This window comes from Chelonia mydas, chromosome 2 (genome assembly GCF_015237465.2).
Source record: "Chelonia mydas isolate rCheMyd1 chromosome 2, rCheMyd1.pri.v2, whole genome shotgun sequence".
NCBI lineage: Eukaryota > Metazoa > Chordata > Testudines > Cheloniidae > Chelonia > Chelonia mydas.
The window spans coordinates 113,701,581-113,719,604 of NC_057850.1; the positions used below are offsets into that span (position 1 = coordinate 113,701,581).

Here is an 18,024-nt window from a genome sequence, read left to right on the forward strand (position 1 = left end):
TCGCAAAATACAGTCTCTAAGGTTAGTCTCTAAGGTGCCACAAGTACTCCTTTTCTTTTAATGTATGGTGAATGAATTCTGATACCCAAGTATCTAATTCAACATTTTGTTTTCTGAGACTACTGATTTTATCAACATGTCACCATTAATGTACTTCTGGCGAACGTGCTGTATATGGAAACATATAAATCTCTCAGTGCCCATGTAAAGTGATGTTCAAAGCATTGAGCACAGCTATCTAACATACTGAAAAAAAGCACTTACCTAACACCTCCACCTTACAAGTGGTCTGTCTTTAGAAAGCTTCCCCAGTGAACCTGAAGTTCTTGTGCTTTCATATGTACCTCTCCTACATCGCCAGCCACAGCAAGTACAAATATAAAGATACTCATTTTTAGGAGGCAGAAAGATTCTTCTAACTTCATAATCAGTCTGTTTCTGGGCAAAACAGTGAACTCCTGCACCAAAGTCTTCATGGTAGAGATACCATGCAAATGGAGAATGACTGGAGTCATATGAACACTGGTGAAAATCCTGCTTTCCAGATGTGACTAAGATACCTACATATGACACTGGGCCAAAGTTTTCTTTACCACTCAACTTAAAGAAAAAATATGATATACCATGTTGGAAAATAGTTAATAGATCTTTGGATCCTGTCTATCCCTCAGCAGCCTCTGCCTATTACATTTTCATTTGAACTACAAATGACCCTGTGCCACAATCATGTAATTCATATTTATATAAACAGAGGGTACAGTATATATAATTTCCAAGATGTCTAGGAGGTGATGCATCATAACTAAACTCCTACTTTTCCTTTGGGGAAACAATCCCATTTGTTTTTAGTTAACTTCAAAGAGGACAAGTATATTTTCCCCTTTTTGTGTCTGCAAGTTAACAGAAATTTGTCACTTGTTTCCAAAAATCAGGATTTTAAAGTTTTCTTGTCTGTCAAAAACAAAACAGCTGCCTCTCACACATATAGCAAAATAATTGAAACACAATGATCTGGTCCTGCAGCAATTTCAAGCCACAAAAATTGACTTTAGTTTCACTGAATTGCCCAAAACCTCTCCACGCTGCACAGTTCTGTTTCCAAGTACATACCATGGGACCAGGACATTTGGTGACATCTTGTTCCAATTTGATTGAGGTTGGGTTGTGGGCCAGCTCTTTCAAATCATAACCAGCGCAGAAATTACCTCCTACAAAACACCGCAAAAATTAGACTCCGCAGCGATGAATCCAGGAAAGCACCAGTGTGGGGTCAGTGGAGCTCCAAATATTCACATTTTTTCCTTGAGGTTTGTCCAAAGAGCTGCTTTTGGGATGGCTCAAGGGACCATTTTCTTTTATTCAGAAGCTTATTTAACCCTGAAAGCCTTGTTGAGAGTCTGCATCAGACAATTTATACACACATCTAAGGAACAGATCTGGATCAGAAAATGTATACGTATATCTCAGACAAACATCATTTCAATATTTCTGTCCATCCATTTAGTGACAGCAGCATTTTGCTACAAAGTGACTTTCAAATGGGATTATTGATAATGAAAGTGTAGCCACACCTACTGTCAAAGGTGCATGAAAATTTCCATTGTTAAGGGGTCATTTTCAGCTCCTTACCCAGTGAAGCTGGTTTCAGGGCACATTAGGCCAGACCAAAGTGGCGTATAATGTATAGTAGATCCATCCAGTTTTATGTGAGAGACTTAGGCCCAGATCCACAAAGGTATTTAGCCCCTTAACTTCCATTGATTTCAATGGAAGTTAGGATCCTAAACAGCTTTCTGGATCTAGGTTGTTTATTTATTCTACCTTTAAATTTCTCTGATTCATTTTGAAGTTAATATTATTGTCAAGTGTAAGACTTAGCAGAGTTCTTGTCCATGACTAGGGCTCCTATATCCTAGGGTGATACAAAAAAATAATAATTGTTATTATTACAGACACAGGGCCAGATCTTCAGCTGACATAAATTGGTATAGCTTAATTGAAATCAGTGTAGTTGTACCAATTTACACCAGCTGAAGATCTGACTCATCAATTTTAAATGATATTTCAGCAGGAAGTAGCACTTCCATTACACCTGTCTTTTTCAGTTGTATAAAGGTAAGTCAATGAAGACAAAGGATCTGATTCTCATTTATACTCCGATCCCTTTTCATCACTCTGGCAGCACAAAAGGGCCTTGAAGTGGGTTTAAAACATATCTAAGACGGCAGAAGAAAAAGGCTGTATGATATTCTAAGAAATTTGCAAAACAATGTAAGGCCCAACAGTACCCACTGCCTGAAAGGCTACAACATGCCAAATGTGTCCATAAGATTGTCTTTTTAAAAGTACATTGAACTATTTGTTTGAAAGCTAGTGGGTGTCATATTTTAAAACATTAAATCTAACATATCTAACACACAAAAGAAGGCAGGGTAAAAAATTGTCCAGGCAACCTTAATTTTACCATCCTATGGCCTGAATGCTTCCCTCTGGGCTCTCAACATATTTTTAACTTCATTGTTTCTATTGACTAGACTACAGCTTAACCAGGTACTGTTGAGTCACATCACTAATGAGGGGGAAAGACTTCCTAATAGTAATGTAAGTTGGTTCTCCAAATGGTTTATTTCCTCTATAGGGGCACATTATTAAGCTCATGTTATCAATACATGGGATGTGGGATCCATGAAACATAGACTTAGAAAGCTTTAGTGTGCATTTCAACATCCATCCCAAGCAAATAGTTCTTTTTTTAAGTGTTGGGCTAATATCACCAACTCAGGACCATATCCTCATCCGGTCCTCCATTAATGTCGATGGAGCTACACCAATATTCAGCAGTTGAGGATCTGGCCCTCAGGTTGTGTACTGAGATCTGAATTTAAGATCTGAAGCAACAAGGAGGAGGAGGGAGACTATGAGCATGTGGAGAGATAAACTTGTCAGAGAACTTCATTTACTGATAAATCAGCCTATTTTCTCTTTAATGGGATCACCTCCACAGATCTCATCTGTTATCAGATCCGTTATCTGTTTTGAATTGCTCTGTGGAAGAAAGTGTCCATGCCAGGCAGCAATGCTTACAGAAAGCAGAAAGGGAGAGTCTAGGTAGCAGGTCTCCTGATTCAAAGGGGGCTATGATAATTCAAATAATAAATAACAACAATAGTCAGAGAGATGACATCTCATATGAGCAGCACACAACAATTTGGGAATGTAGGCTACAAATAGCTGATCCGATTGATGAAAAAAGAACAGGTTTAGGGTGAGGTGGAAGTCTCTCTTTATTTTATGAAGAATGACTTCACCAGTGGACAAATGATGCCAGGGAAAGAAAGCAGATAAAGGGCTTAATTGTGCCTTATCGGCACAGCCCTGCATTGGGAAGGCATTGCAGAGCCACACTGCCCCAGAGAGAACACCCAAGAGGCATTCTGCCTCAGAGAAAACATTCTTCCTGTGTATACAGAGATAGCATATACGCTGCTATAGGGAGTTCCCCTAGTCAGTGTGCAGGGATACAGTCATGACCCTGCCTAGTCCCTGTGCCCTCTGGGGCACCATGTACACTGCGAGTAAGGATGGAGCAATCTTATCACTCCCCTAAGCACAGGGAGTGCGATTCAGGTTGGACCTTGCAAGGGTAGTGGAGGAGTGGGGAGAGGATATTTGTGGCCTCACCCATACTGTGCACTCAGATAAGGCTGGGCAGAATTTTTCCTTTAATTTTGAGATGATTTTGTTGGAACTCCAAAACCTGCTTGGTAAAGAATCTGGAAGGAAGAGAGGGGGAAAAAAAACAGGAAACAGTGTGACGATCTCTTGAACATGCAATAATCTAATTATTTTAGATTAAGGTAGCGTTTCCCTTACAAGAAAGGCTGCATGACAGCAGTTAACGCAGAAGCCTGAAAGGAGGAAAGTATAGTAACTCAGGATGAAAGTTAGTTCCCAAGGAAGGGTTAGATACCTGACTAATAAATGAATATGGAGAAGCTCTCATGAAAGCTGTTACTGTGAGATACAAGAAAGGAGGAGTCACTGAATGTGGAAAGCCAACAACTACTGTATAAACACATATTGCTATCCAAAATTCAGACCGAGCTATGGTTAGAAGATAACTGAGAATAACATTTTCATAAGTGCTAAATTCACCTAGGAGTTACACAACACACTGACACAAAATTAAACTCTCTCTTCATTCAAGTTAGCTGTGTGACTGAGATGAAGGAAATACCAAGTCTAGAAATCTAAAAGAAATCCATGTCAGAAAATGAACTCTTGGGAGAAAAGTTTCATACAGGTTTGAATCAAACAATCCATGCTCTGGTTAAGGAAATCTCCCAAATCATTGTTGTAAAAGCATGACCTGAGTATGAATTAAAGCCCTATCTACAAAAGCCAGATAACAGTGTTTAACAGCTGTGGTTAAGCAGGTTTTAAAAATGGTTGTGGCTGAACTGGACTATAAGCCAGTTTGGCCAGCCAGTGTGGACCTTACCCACTTATGCTAAAGCTAGGTTAAAACATATGTTCTAGCCACAACCTCTAAAGTTTCTGTAAGATTCCTCCAAGGGATGCTGCAAAACCTATTTCTGTTTTATGTTCCAAATCATTAGTCAGTGCAATAGCATGTAATAGTGGGTATTAAATACTCTTAACATAAACCAAATGAGTGTCATTAGCTCTCTAACACTTTATCCAATAAAATAGTTTATGTGACGCTGTGTAAGTTAAACATCTCCATGACAATTGTCATAACACACTTAATATTGGGGAGATGAATAATGAATATAAATAAGTGCAAAGTAATTCTGTTTTGAAAATTAACCTGTTAATGGGAATGAGGAACAAGAACAACTATGCTATTAATGCTGAAAGAAACCCTGTGCTCTCTGACAAACATGAGAAAAGGTCTCCCAAGACTAAATCATTTGTGAATGAGACATGAGGACAGCTTTCTGCAGTGCAGTATGACACAAGTTATTGCACTCAGGGCTATATTAATACAGTAGTCTTTACAGTTTACTAGTGTAGTCCTGTTTGCATCTCAGTTTTCAAACAAACAAGAGAAAACATCAAGTAACTTCACAATACACCATCAGCTTTTACCTATAACAGATCAAAGTTCCTTGGGGGAAAGAGATGGGGACACTGGTGGTGTTCACTATTCCAGAAATGGACTTTTAGGGAAAAAAAAATCTCTACCCTGCACTAACTCTCCTGGTCTGAGTTCTATTGGGGCAAAGGGCAGGAGGGAGAAGAAGATTCTCTCACAGATGTGGGCAGCAACTAAACTACTTCTCGGACACGACTGCGATCTCAAAGCTACAATAACTTCTGCAGCACAAACTCCCTTAAGAAGGCCCAGTAGATTCGTGTAGCCAGGGATCAACTAGCAAACCTCCTACTTCTCCCCTGTGTGCTGGGGCACAGTGTGCTTCCAGGAAGATGGGCTTTGTAAGGCACAAGAGCTTCATGCCCATGGCATGGAGCCCAGCCCCACGCCAGCCCTGGGGAACCACGCAAGTCCCGCTGCAGGCAGGCCACTCTACCTCCTCAAAGGAGTGTGTGGGGAAGAATTTGCCTTTATGTCACGTAATACAATACGTGTTATTCCTATATTTAAATCTGAGGTTCTATGAAGAGCAGCGAGGCCACCTAATCTCACATAGGTGCCCAGAGGCCACAAGTTGCATGTTTAAACCATTTGGGCTGTGGCAAGACTAGACAGTGGTATCATATGCTAGCTGAGATTATGATATAGCTTCTTAAAAAGTAAACATAGAAATAAAAATCTTCTGATGGTGAAAGAAAATGAAAAAACCGGTCTTTTGGCACTGAAGATCCCGGTCTAATATCAGCATTGCACTGACTTTTTACTAACTCTCCATATTCTCTTCCTTTGCAGATGCCAATTTTATGATTAAACACTGAATAAAGGCTGCATTCTATACGGATGTGTCATTTAAAAGAAAGTGAAGACGAAGTAAACAGGAATTCATTTCCAGGGTTCTCACTGGTGCATGCCAAAAACCTATTCGCCCTTCCACCCCCTCCACTTCCTTATCACTGAAAGTATGCCTCCTCCACACAGCTACTCGCAGCAGAAAGAGTGAATTCAGACCATTTCTTGCATGACTGAGGTATCGTTTCTTCAGAGTTCTGGAAGTAGTAGAAAGCACTGCTGCTCACTACTCCACCACAATGAAAATCAAAACATTGAAACCCACCACATTTACTTTAATATTCAACTGTACGACATACAGAAATCCCTTGCTGTCTCTAAAACATAAAAGGCCACAGAGCAAGAACCTCCCTGATACAGTTTAACAGATGGAACCACTGTACTAGGCTGCAAAATTCAGTGTTCTAATTCTCTCTGTTAAGTCAGTTAGGGTGGCATAAATAACCCATGCATATGTCCTGGGGATGTAAAGCTTTAAAATATACACACAACTTTCCTTTTTTAGTCTACAACAATTTCTGTAATTTTCCCAGGACTTCAGTAGTACCACTGACTCCAGCCTAGCACCTCTTTTCTATTTGAATAAGAATGGTCATGTATTAATATTAAGAATGTATTAGTTTTGTTAGGATGTATTCAGCTTCATAATACTTAATACATACAGAATGATCATCAGTCTGGAGACAGGGGACAGAAAAAAATCCCGCAAAAACCCCTAGGCTGAAGTTTTCAAAAGTGACTTGTGATTCTGGGTGCCCAAACTGCAATACTTTAAAGGGGCCTGATTTTCAGAAAGCAGGCTCAGCACTTTCTGAACGCTGAGTCCCTTTATGGTATCTCAATTTTGGGCACACAAAGTTTGAAGCACCAATAATAATAATAATCACAAGTCACTTTTGAAAAATCTTGTTTTTTCAGAAGACACCAGAAAGACAAGGAATATAAGTGTTCGCCAGTAATACATGGTAGCGCCCAGTGATCGGACAGTCATTGCTTTTGTGCTGATACTTGGTTTGGGAGTTAGGATGCTGAGTGAGAGGAATCATATAAAGGCAGACTGAGAAGTCAGAAGAGTGAGGCTAGAGAAACTATGAGATGTATGAACAGAGCCAATAATCCAAAGTCATGCCCACTGTAACTCTACTGAAATCAGTGAAGTTACACCAGGGGTAGATTTGGCCCAGTGAGTTTTTCTTGTAGTGAACAACAGAGACTGTTCTTGTAAAATGGGTAGGTGAGTCTGTTCTTGCTGAACCTTACACACCTAAGAGGTCAATCATTACATGTACTGGCATAAATTAAATAAATACCACAGAGAAATCCACAAGCCCAGTGCCTTTGATAACTCGTTCCCAGCGGAAGATTGAGGCCTGGTCTACACTGGGGGGTGAAATCGATCTAAGTTACGCAACTTCATCTACATGAATAATGTAGCTGAAGTCGACGTACTTAGATCGACTTACCGCGGTGTCTTCACCACGGTGAGTTGACTGCTGCCACTCCCCCATCGACTCCGCGTGCACCTCTCGCGGCGGTGGAGTACAGCAATCGACGGGAGAGCACTCGGGGGAGGGGGGGTGGTCAAGTGATCGTGTCTAGACTAGACGCGATAAATCAACCCCCGCTGGATCGATTGCTGCCTGCCGATCCAGCTGGTAGTGTAGACATATCCTGAGCGTCATTGATTAAAACTTAGTGGATCTGGGCCAGAGATGATAGATTAAATTAAAGAAAATACAAATGAATGAACTCAGCCACTAAATCCTATTATAGGCCCATGTCAAAGTGAAGGCTGATCTAATTTTACAAGAGGAATTCTGCTCTAGGAAACTACCTGCATGGTTTGGAAAAGTGTGGGAATCTCCAAATACAAAACTCTAATGGCAGGTTGGATATTTGACTTGTTCCTCCCCTGAGAAAAATAAATGTCTTCTCTCAAAAACGAGACACTGTTTTTATTTGGCCTTTTTTCCAGTTTAAAAACAAACAGGCCTTACTTGTTAGGCCTGTATTTTAAAGTGTTTTGCATTTTGTTTGTTTTTTTAAGGAACACGACCTAGAAATGAATTAATTTGCATCAATGACATCTAAAATCTCACAATTTAAATGGTTATAACTTTAGAGTCTTGGGTGCTGAGCTATTTATATAATAAGATACACATGCATGTGTGCATTTTAACTAAAATAGTTAATTAGGGGAAAATAGACAGGGTAGATTTGATTTAATCAAATTGATGTTACGTCTGGAGACACAAATCCACAGTTTGAGAAATGCAAAACAAACTAAGCATCTCTGATGGTATCTTCTAGACTGAACACTGAGTGCCACTGGGTAGATAGAAAGATTAACCTAAATAATCTATACAGAAGACTATGGAACCCCGTAAGATTGGGTCCCCAATCCATGAACTATTGGAACTCACTTAAGCATTACATGAATATATTGTCTCACACTATAGAATTTGAATTTATAATCCCTATTCCATGATGAGATATCCTTGAGCTACAATGTACAGTATCTTAATTAAAACTATCTTTACATAAGTTTTTTCCTCAAAAAGCATTTTTTCAAAAAAAAAAAAAAAATCATTGATTTTTATCCTACCTGAAAACAGATCTCCATACGTAGTGGTGATAAAAGCATCTCTGACTACTGAGAGCTATCAAGGCAGGCCAGAGAATAGGAAATAATAGAGGAACACACAAAAAGTTATTAAAATAATAGGAGCAATAAGTTATAAATACTGATCCTGTAGAAGTAAATGGGAGGTGACTTGGCCAGGATTTGACCCTGCAAATGTAAAGTGTCTTTAAACTGGTGTGGCAGTCACTGCTAGGAACTGCTGGAATTGCTACTAAATGTTCTGACTGTAAAAAACTAACATGATATTTCCACCATGAACGTGAATGTTTTCCTCCTCTCTGGATAATGACAAGACAGCTACTTCTAATTAAAGTTTAGCAATGTGTCTCTTCTTATTTTGCTACCTCCATCTGACAATTCACACAAGTACTTTCATATACTCTTTGAAGTTTAGGGTGAGGTTGTTTTTTCCAAGTGCTGGGTTTTATGTCTCAGTCATCCTAAATTCAACTGCAGCGCTTCCAAGATAAATGAATAAAGCAAGAAAAAACTGCACATGCATCTTAAATAATATGCATGTTCTCATTTCCTGTTTTGATTTTCAGATACATGTGCCTTGTCTTACCCTAGTCTGTGGGCACAATAAGTCATTTGTATTGGACAAAATAAGTCATTGGGAGGTTTTCCGTCACCTAGAGTAGAATAAATTCAAATATAAAAGGATTTCTCAAAAGTCAAACAGCACCTGAGCAGTATAATTACAATAAAAACCCTCCAACAGTCAGATTCTCAGTTAATGAAAATCAATGGAGCTATGTTGATTTATACCAGCTGGGTATCTGACCCTCAATCATAATTATCATGATATTATACATATTTCAAAGAACAAAAAACAGGAATTTGTCTCAGAGTTTCTTATTAGCTTATAAACAACTATTACTCAAGGGCACATTTTACAACAAGCATCAAATGAATTCATTTAGTTGTATCTAAAATATTTTACCTCTTCATAACTTTAAGTTCAGTGTATAAGTGAACATGTACATTGACACAGTCAAGAAAGCATGAGTTATAAAGCTTAGCAGCATCTGGGAACAGCTGCTATTTTGCTGAAAAGGCAGCAATATAAACAGTGATGTTTATTAGAAAAAAAGAGACCCTGACCAAAATCAGGTTATAATTAACCAATTCACTGCTTGTGAAGGTATATCATTGCAAAAATGTTCAACAGTGGTCATTTATTTTGGGTTCCTCCATTTTTGAATGCCAAACCTAAGACAACTTCGAACTGATTTTCCAAAGTGTTGAGTATTCACATCTCCTCTGGAAGTCAGCATGAGCATCAGAAGTGTGAGCAGCACCTCTGAAGTTCATGACCAACATGTCTCAAGCTGAGCACACAAAATATGAGGCATCCAAAAATCAGTGTCCACTTCACTGTCTGTGAAACTATAGCATGAGTCCAAAAAAAATAATAATAATAATTTTCATAATTAGGGTCCTGCTCCTACAGACTCACAAGTAACTTTGATCCTGCAAACATTTTACATACAAGTTATTCATGGGCATAAAGTTACTCACGTGTGCAAGTGTTTGCAGAATCATGCTTTTGGATGTAAATCATACTTCACTATGCATTTATTCAATTGTGTGTTTAGACTGATAAGGAGACATGGCATGGGTTAAATAACCTCAAGAAGGCTTTCTCGTCACCTACTGTTCAAACAAGGTAGAGCCACCTACCAGACCTCTCTGTAGAAATTAATACATTCAATTTTTTTCAAAATTGTAGAAGATTCATCTCAGGAGGAAGAGAATAGCCTTGTGACAGTTTGGGGAATATGTTTGTGTCAACATATAAATCCCTAATATCATTTATGGTTGTAACAGCCATTATGAATTAGATCATCCATTTGGTGGCAGGGACCTGGCATGTAGTGAACAAACTATGTCTGGAGAAGTTAAATAGGGCCATCAACAACTGAATAGCTTTGCCCTGAAAGGCCAATGGAGGTTGCTACCAGCAGAACCACTGATTTTAAAAACTCTTTGCGTAGCAAAGCCTTGGGAATTGGGGGACAGAAAATCCCCGGCACAAGGATAGAAAAAGAAAAGATGTTACAGATTGCTTTTTAAAAAGAGATGAGCACTTTGGGCAAGACAGTCAGCCTGTCACAAGAAATAGAGGACACAGCTGGAGAAGTGGGCACAGAACGGGCTTTCCCTTTCCAAGGAAACTGACCAAAACCCTAAGAACTCTCAGAAGCGGTGAGGACTCTGGCCTCTCGGGGGCAGGAGAGGAATTGCATTCATGTGTTTATTGTTTTGCCTACATCTGTAATTCTGCTGTGCTGTCTATGAGTAAAGTATGTGTGTTTAAGAAGTTCCTTTATAAAGTCTGTGTTCCCTACTTTAACTTCCACGTTTCCCCAAAGAGTTAAACTATAAACTAAAGTGCCCCTGGGGATGGAGCTATGGGGAAACCATGCACAGACAGCAGGGGAGCTTCAGCACTGGTCTCAAGGCTGAAGGCAACTACACTGAGGAGTCCCACATCCCAAAGAAGAGGGCCAGACAGGAAGTCTGCATGCCAGGAGCATGCCCTAGAGGCTCAGTTAGACAGTGACTGGACTCTGCCCTGACCCAGATGGCTGGAAAGCAGGTTGGATTCAAATGTTGGGTCTGATTATAACAGCCTGGTGACCACCCACTGTGGGGGAGGGGGAAATAAGGCAGGGCTATCACAAATCTCACCTATTCCATGAAATACAGCAACAGTTAGTGAGGTATCATCTTCAAATGAGGTGAATGCCTGCAGAAGATTTGCTGCAGTCTCCTGATTCACAGCATTCCTAGCTTCCGGCCTGTTGATCCCAATTGTCATGATGGTTCCATGTCTTTCAGTGACTACATTCTTCTTCCCTGTGTGGGGGGGAAAGAAAAACAATCAGCGTAAAAGTATATTTACATTCCTTTTAGTAAGTCATTAATACATTAAAAAAGGGGTCTGAAAGGCTTAAAATGTTTTACTATTAGACAACAGAGACATTTAAAATAAACAAACAGAGGTAAATCCAACATATTACTTTTACCACTTACATCATTCCTTCATGAACATTTTTAAACATTTTAATATATAGTATCTTTGCCAGGCTTGTATTTAAGCAACGGTAAATAAGGACAGAAGGTATTTCCTGAGAATTAATAACAATGACCAGCTGTGACGAGTGGACTGTCTCAAGCACAGCTGGGGATCACTCTTCTGGGTGAAATGCGCTGTGGGGTCATTGTTATTGCTAAAAAATGAAGGGAAAAAGTTATTTTTAAATGCAAGAGGTAGTTTCAACTGGTATTGGAGGTAAAGGAATTTCTACAGAATTAATGTTAAGCAAAGCAGGCAATCAGGTTTCTTAAAACAGCCCTCAATAACCCATTTTACAATAAACATTAGCTTCTAATTAGATAACTACCAAGATTGTTTAATGTAGTAAATAATCATATTTACCTCAAGATACAGTAACTCTCTCTTTCTACCAAAATAGGAAACCAAGGGTACAATTCTGCTCTCAGTGTAAGTAGTTGGATTATTTACTCTCTGCGGTTTCTTACTAAGTGTGCATACTGTACCCAGCACAATGGGGTCTCGGTCTTAGCTAGGGATTCTAGGCACTGCATGAATTTACAAGGAGCTATTCCAGAACACAGCAATGAAACTAGGAGCAGAATTTGGCTTAGTACCTGTAATTTTACATATATTCTAAATGTTTTCTTTGTACATAATTGAAAATCTAAGTTTTTCCTTTAAAGCAGTAGTCTACAGGGACCTGAAATCTGAAGTCGAGAAAAAAAAGTAACAGATTCTCATTGGATTTGGATCTTTTGTTGCTTGCGTGTCACAGCACTTTTCAAGTTACCACTGGTGTATGAATCAGTAGAATAAATTTCCTAGATTAACTGCTGGGGGATGGGAAAAACCTTGGTTAATGATCTGTTATTTCTACAGTATTGTTTTTATAGTTATGTTTTAGTTCTGCCATAGCTGTGCATGGTGCTTTACAGTTAAATGGCGTAAATTGGCCTCATTTCCCTGCTCTCGATAGAACAAATCCGATTTACAAAAGCTGAAGTTCTGGCCCAGTTATTCACTTCTGATGGGACAGTCAGGAAGACCTTTATACCTGAGAGATCATATTTTTCCATGTTCCACACTATCACAGCTGTAATTGGCAGAGGTTCTTCCATATAAAGGAGAGAGGGGGGTCTCCCAGCAGGATATTTGCTGTTAGGAGCCCTCAGCTTTGGAACCCAATTCCCCCATTAGTGCAAAACCACCTGAGTCTGTGGACAGTCAGGGAATACTGCATAGCTATCTATTTACACAAGTTTGGGGGATGTAAGGGATGGAGTTTGTGCAGAAAGGGGCACTTGGGGAGCTTTATTTTATTACTATTTTGGGTGGAGGAGAAGCTGTTGGCTATGCTTCTAAAGTTATTTTAAGTTATTGGCATAGGCTCCTAGAGTCCAGGATAGGTGGTATACATTTTACATTGAAAGAAATAAGAACTGCTGTCGGATTGGCTAGAGTCAGATAGTTTTTGCTAACCTCAGGTGCATCCACTCAGGATGCATTTATTTGTTTGACATATGTGATCTGATTGATTAATATTACTCTAGATCTTAATATTGCTCACCGCTAAGGAGCCTAGGCAGCAGAAGTCTACTAACTCATCACATCACTGTTTTAGCCAATTATGAGCCAGGATTTTTCCCTTCGGATGTAACAGCAGCAATAAGACACTCCACTTCCCAGGGACTGATACATTCCTAGGGTGATTAAAGTAAAATCAGCCTTTATTCTCACGTTTTATTAAACATATTTACGGCAGCCTACAACCACCCCAAATTGCACAGATAGCATTTCATTTTAAATGCATGGTCATCCATGTATACTTCTAAAGCTTGACTCTTTCTGCGTGAAATTCAACTGTGTGATGGGTCAGCACAAATCCTCTGACCCATACAAATCCCCTGACCCATACAAATCCCACTTAAGGTCTCAGAACAGGACTTCACCCTTCATGAAGCATAGGGATTGGAGAAGAGAGCAGAATGGGGCTTTAGAATCAAGAAATTCATTAAAAGCAACAAAGAATCCTGTGGCACCTTATAGACTAACTGATGTATTGGAGCATAAACTTGCGGCTTTTACAGATCTACACTAACCCGGCTACCCTCTGATACTTGACACCATGCAAGAAATTCACTGCTATTCAAAAATGAAACACCAAGCTAATGTTGGGGCTCAGTCAGTAGAGCATTGTATCCAACAGCAGTTCTTTAAGAGTGCAGCACCCTAACTTAAAAAATAAATAAAAAGTTTAAAAAAAATTGAGTCACCTGCTGTACAGTTTACCATTTATTCATCAGTTTCATTTTGTCCAGTGCAAGGTGAAGACCACTCTCTAGGCAAAGCATCTATCTCATGAAGGAAACATAAACAGAGGTCCTGCAACCATCACTTCTCCAACTAGGATGATAACCGTCCTTGTCTAAAGAAAAGGAGGACTTGTGGCACCTTAGAGACTAACAAATTTATTTGAGCATAAGCTTTCATGACAAAAGCTTATGCTCAAATAAATTTGTTAGTCTCTATGGTGCCACAAGTCCTCCTTTTCTTTTTGCGGATACAGATTAACACAGCTGCTACTCTGAAATAATTCGTTGTCTACTATCCTTTATTCTCCATTCTGTTGTATGCCTCATCGGGGCAGATTCACTGGTACACTCACCAGCTCTGTGCCACTCTGATGACACAAGGGGGCCATAAACCTGGCTGAAGTGGATTATCAGCTGCTCTGTAAGGGGGTAAAGCAGGCAGAGGGTAACACTGAATCTGGACCATTGTCTTCAGGATAGGGTACAGTGCTGTTTTTCATGCAGAGGTCAAATTTCCAACAAAAGAAATGGAATGTCAACAAGACACATGAAAACGTGGGGTCCCCAAATAATCAAGAATTCCTGTTTTGGTTTTCAAGTCTAATAAATCAACTGCTCAGAGCCCCCTATAAATCAGCTTAGAATCTGCAGCTCCCACCAGACACCCCACCTTGGGATACATTACTCAGAATTTAATGCTGATCCTTCCCTAAAGAACAATTCGTCCTAGAAACGGACATTTGATATGACCCAAAAGCCTCTCGAAGCGAAGGGAGCTATTACTGCTCAGCGCGTAAACCGTGACATTTACTAAGGGCCGTGGGGTGAGCGGGGCCTCCTAAAAACCACGCAGGCTCCGAGACGCCTCGCAGCGCTTGTAATCTAGCAGCGTGGGCGCGACGGCAGGCGTGAAGCAGCGGTGAGGGACTCCTGTACTCTAGCGGCGAAGGGCATGGGGTGGCTTCGCCGCTCCCTGGGGAGTTCGCCTCCACATCGCACGCTCCGGCAGCAGCAGCCGGGGCGGCGCTGCTCCTCCCTCCCTTCCCCGTTAAGTGTTATCCCGTCAGCAACCCAGTGAGCACTGCCCTCTGCCGGGGACACAAACCTTCGCCTCCCGGTGTCCCCGCTCCTGCTGCAGCCGAGGAGGAGGCGGCGGCGGGGGTCTCCCTAGCAGAGGCACCTGCTGCTGTTGCCGCCCGGCGGCTGCCCAGGGCCCCCCTGAAGAGGAGGCGCGCAGGGTTGCGCACGAGCTGCCCGGACATCCCTTTTCAGCGACCCCGAAGCCGGGACCCGCTGCCCCCCGGGCACGCGGATGGTGCCGGCGCGCAAGGCGCAGCGCGACCCAGCTGTGGCCCGCACGCACGGAGCAGCCTCCCACGTGGCCTGAGCGGACCCTCTTTCAAAATGGCCCCGGTCCCGTTGTTCCCGCCCCCTCCCGTTGGTCTCGCCACCACTGAAGCCGCAGGCTGCCCCCAGGGAAGGTAGCCGCCTCTTCAGCTGTCAGCAGGCGGGGAGGGTCACTGGGGAGGCAGCTGCAGTTAGAGCCAGTGGGTGCTGATCTCTGGCATGTAACAGGAGTATCGACCATTGTTAGCCCCTGGACCCAGATCATGCGACCGTCCTTGGGCCGGGAAGTACAGGGTCCAGTCTTCTGTTGGGTGTGCCAGACCCTTGTTCCAGCCCGGCTCTGTGGGAGAGCAGGGGAACGTGCTCCCTGTCCTTTCCCCGGCAGAACTGCCCCCTGTTGCTGCTTTAGGTGTCCTCTTTGTACTAGGCACTATCACAACTGCATGCCACCACATTGGTGGCAATGAGTCTTCATGAATTCTAGGAAAAGTGACCAGGATTAAATATTCATTTTTGCAAATCAGACAGACGTTGCTGGCTTCTAATCTCTGTTTGTATTGCCCTCTGGCACCTTTACTTGATGAAGGGGTTATGCCACTGTAATTATACTAGGAAAGTGAATGCAGTGCAAGGCCACCCTCTATTGTAGACACAAGTATTCCAGTATATTATTTCCTCTAATAGAAGAGAAATAAGACATAGCAGTAAAACAGCACCTTTGCACCACTATAACTTCATAACACCAGAAGTTGCATTAGTATCACTATTCCAGCAGGGCGCTGGAACAATTTTATAGTATGGGTGCTGAGAGCCATTGAACTAAACTGTAAATCCTGTATATGATGGAAACCACTTCAAGACAGGGGGTGCGGCAGCAGCCCTAGTTCCAGCACCTATGTTAATTCCAGTAAAAATCACACTCCTAACACATGTAAAAAGGAAAGGAGGACTTGTGGCACCGTAGAGACTAACAAATTTATTTGAGCATAAGCTTTTGTGGGCTACAGCCTACTTCATCAGATGCATAGAATGGAACATATAATAAGAAGATATGTATACATACAGAGAACATGAAAAGGTGGAAGTTGCCATACCAACTCTAAGAGGTTAATTAATTAAGATGAGCTATTATTAGCAGGAGCGGGGGGAAAAAAAAGTTTTGTAGTGATTATCAAGATGGCCCATTTCAGACAGTTGACAAGAAGGTGTGAGGATACTTAACATGGGGAAATAGATTCAATTTGTGTAATGACCCAGCCACTCCCAGACTCTATTCAAGCCCAAGTTAATGGTATCTAGTTTGCAAATTAATTCTAGTTCAGCAGTTTCTCATTGGAGTCTGTTTCTGAAGCTTTTCTGTTGCAAAATTGCCACCTTTAAGCCTTTTACTGAATGACCAGAGAGACTGAAGTATTCTCCTACTGGTTTTTGAATGTTATGATTCCTGATGTCAGATTTGTGTCCATTTATTATTTTGCGTAGAGACTGTCCGGTTTGGCCAATGTATATGGCAGAGGGGCATTGCTGGCATGTGATGGCATATATCACATTGGTAGATAACACATGTAGTTATCCTGATTCAAAATCTGTGCATAGACCAGACCAAAATTGTGTTTTGTCAAGTGCCAGGCATAGGAGAAGATTTAATCAGGTATCTAGCTGACTTCAGCTGGGCCAATATGCCCTGTAAGTTACCTATGAATTTCGGTTTGTTCAAATAATTACATGCAACAGTTGGGAGTGAGGGGTTTTGATGTGTATCTGTCCGTAATCACTAAGATCATTCAAAGTGACATACTTTTTCAAGAGCGTGCTGCACATACACTCTTTACAGTGTTACAGGTCAAAACCAGGAAAGTGGTAATATTTAAAAAACTATGTAACTCTTGCCAGTCAAAAATTGTATGCTATCTTCATGTCTTCTCTAAGATCAGCAACATAGTCCTCAAACAGTAAATTTGAAGCTTTGTGCCAGTGTTCTTGCACACTGGATGTTAATCGCATATCTCTATTTTCTGTTTAACTCCGAGTTTTGAAATGGCAATTAACCCTGAGCACTCATACCCATTGTGATCGTTCCCCACACTTTCCATTTCTGATCATCTGTTAGATTGATCAAGTCATCCTTTCCATAGTACTCATGTCTGCATCAGTCATTCAACTACTAGCTCCATTACAGTCTATAAGTAAAAAGAACAGGTGTACTTGTGGCACCTTAGAGACTAACAAATTTATTTGAGCATAAGCTTTCGTGAACTCCAGCCCACTTCAATGGATGCATAGAATGGATGTTCTATTATATATATGTTCCATTGTATGCATCCGATGAAGTGGGCTGGAGCCCACGAAAGCTTGTTCTTTTTGCAGACACAGACTAACATAGCTGCTACTCTGAAACCAGTATTTCCTGCTCCCCATCTCCTTTATCTTACTTTTATTTCCCTAATGTGCTATCAGAGCTTTGCTAAGTCCTTGGTTTCACCTGTATTAGCCACTGTGGATAGCCACAGATCCAGTTCCACAAGCTTTATTCTTGTGTAGTCATTGAAACAGTTGCAGAAAGGACTACAGGAAAGTCCAGCTTTTCTTTCCTTTGTTTTTCTCCCATCTTTGCCATAAAACAGTGCTTCTGTAGTCAGAGGTAGCCAGCTGGAAGCTATCTCTAAATTTTTTAACAAGTTTAGTGTTA

The 18,024-nt window shown here is 41.0% G+C and overlaps 1 protein-coding gene across 1 annotated transcript in view; it reads right to left on the reverse strand.

Moving 5' to 3' along the window:
- LOC102947766 (mevalonyl-coenzyme A hydratase sidH) overlaps nucleotides 1-15,402 on the reverse strand; it is a 32,955-nt gene extending 17,553 nt beyond the window's left edge. Inside the window, exons 1-3 of the mRNA XM_027826681.3 lie at nucleotides 15,094-15,402; nucleotides 11,307-11,474; nucleotides 1,111-1,208 (exon numbers count right to left, since the gene is read on the reverse strand). Coding sequence (XP_027682482.2) covers nucleotides 1,111-1,208; nucleotides 11,307-11,474; nucleotides 15,094-15,250 — 423 coding nt within the window. The 5' untranslated portion in view covers nucleotides 15,251-15,402. The remainder of the gene's footprint in view (nucleotides 1-1,110; nucleotides 1,209-11,306; nucleotides 11,475-15,093) is intronic.
- Nucleotides 15,403-18,024: the final 2,622 nt, after the last annotated feature.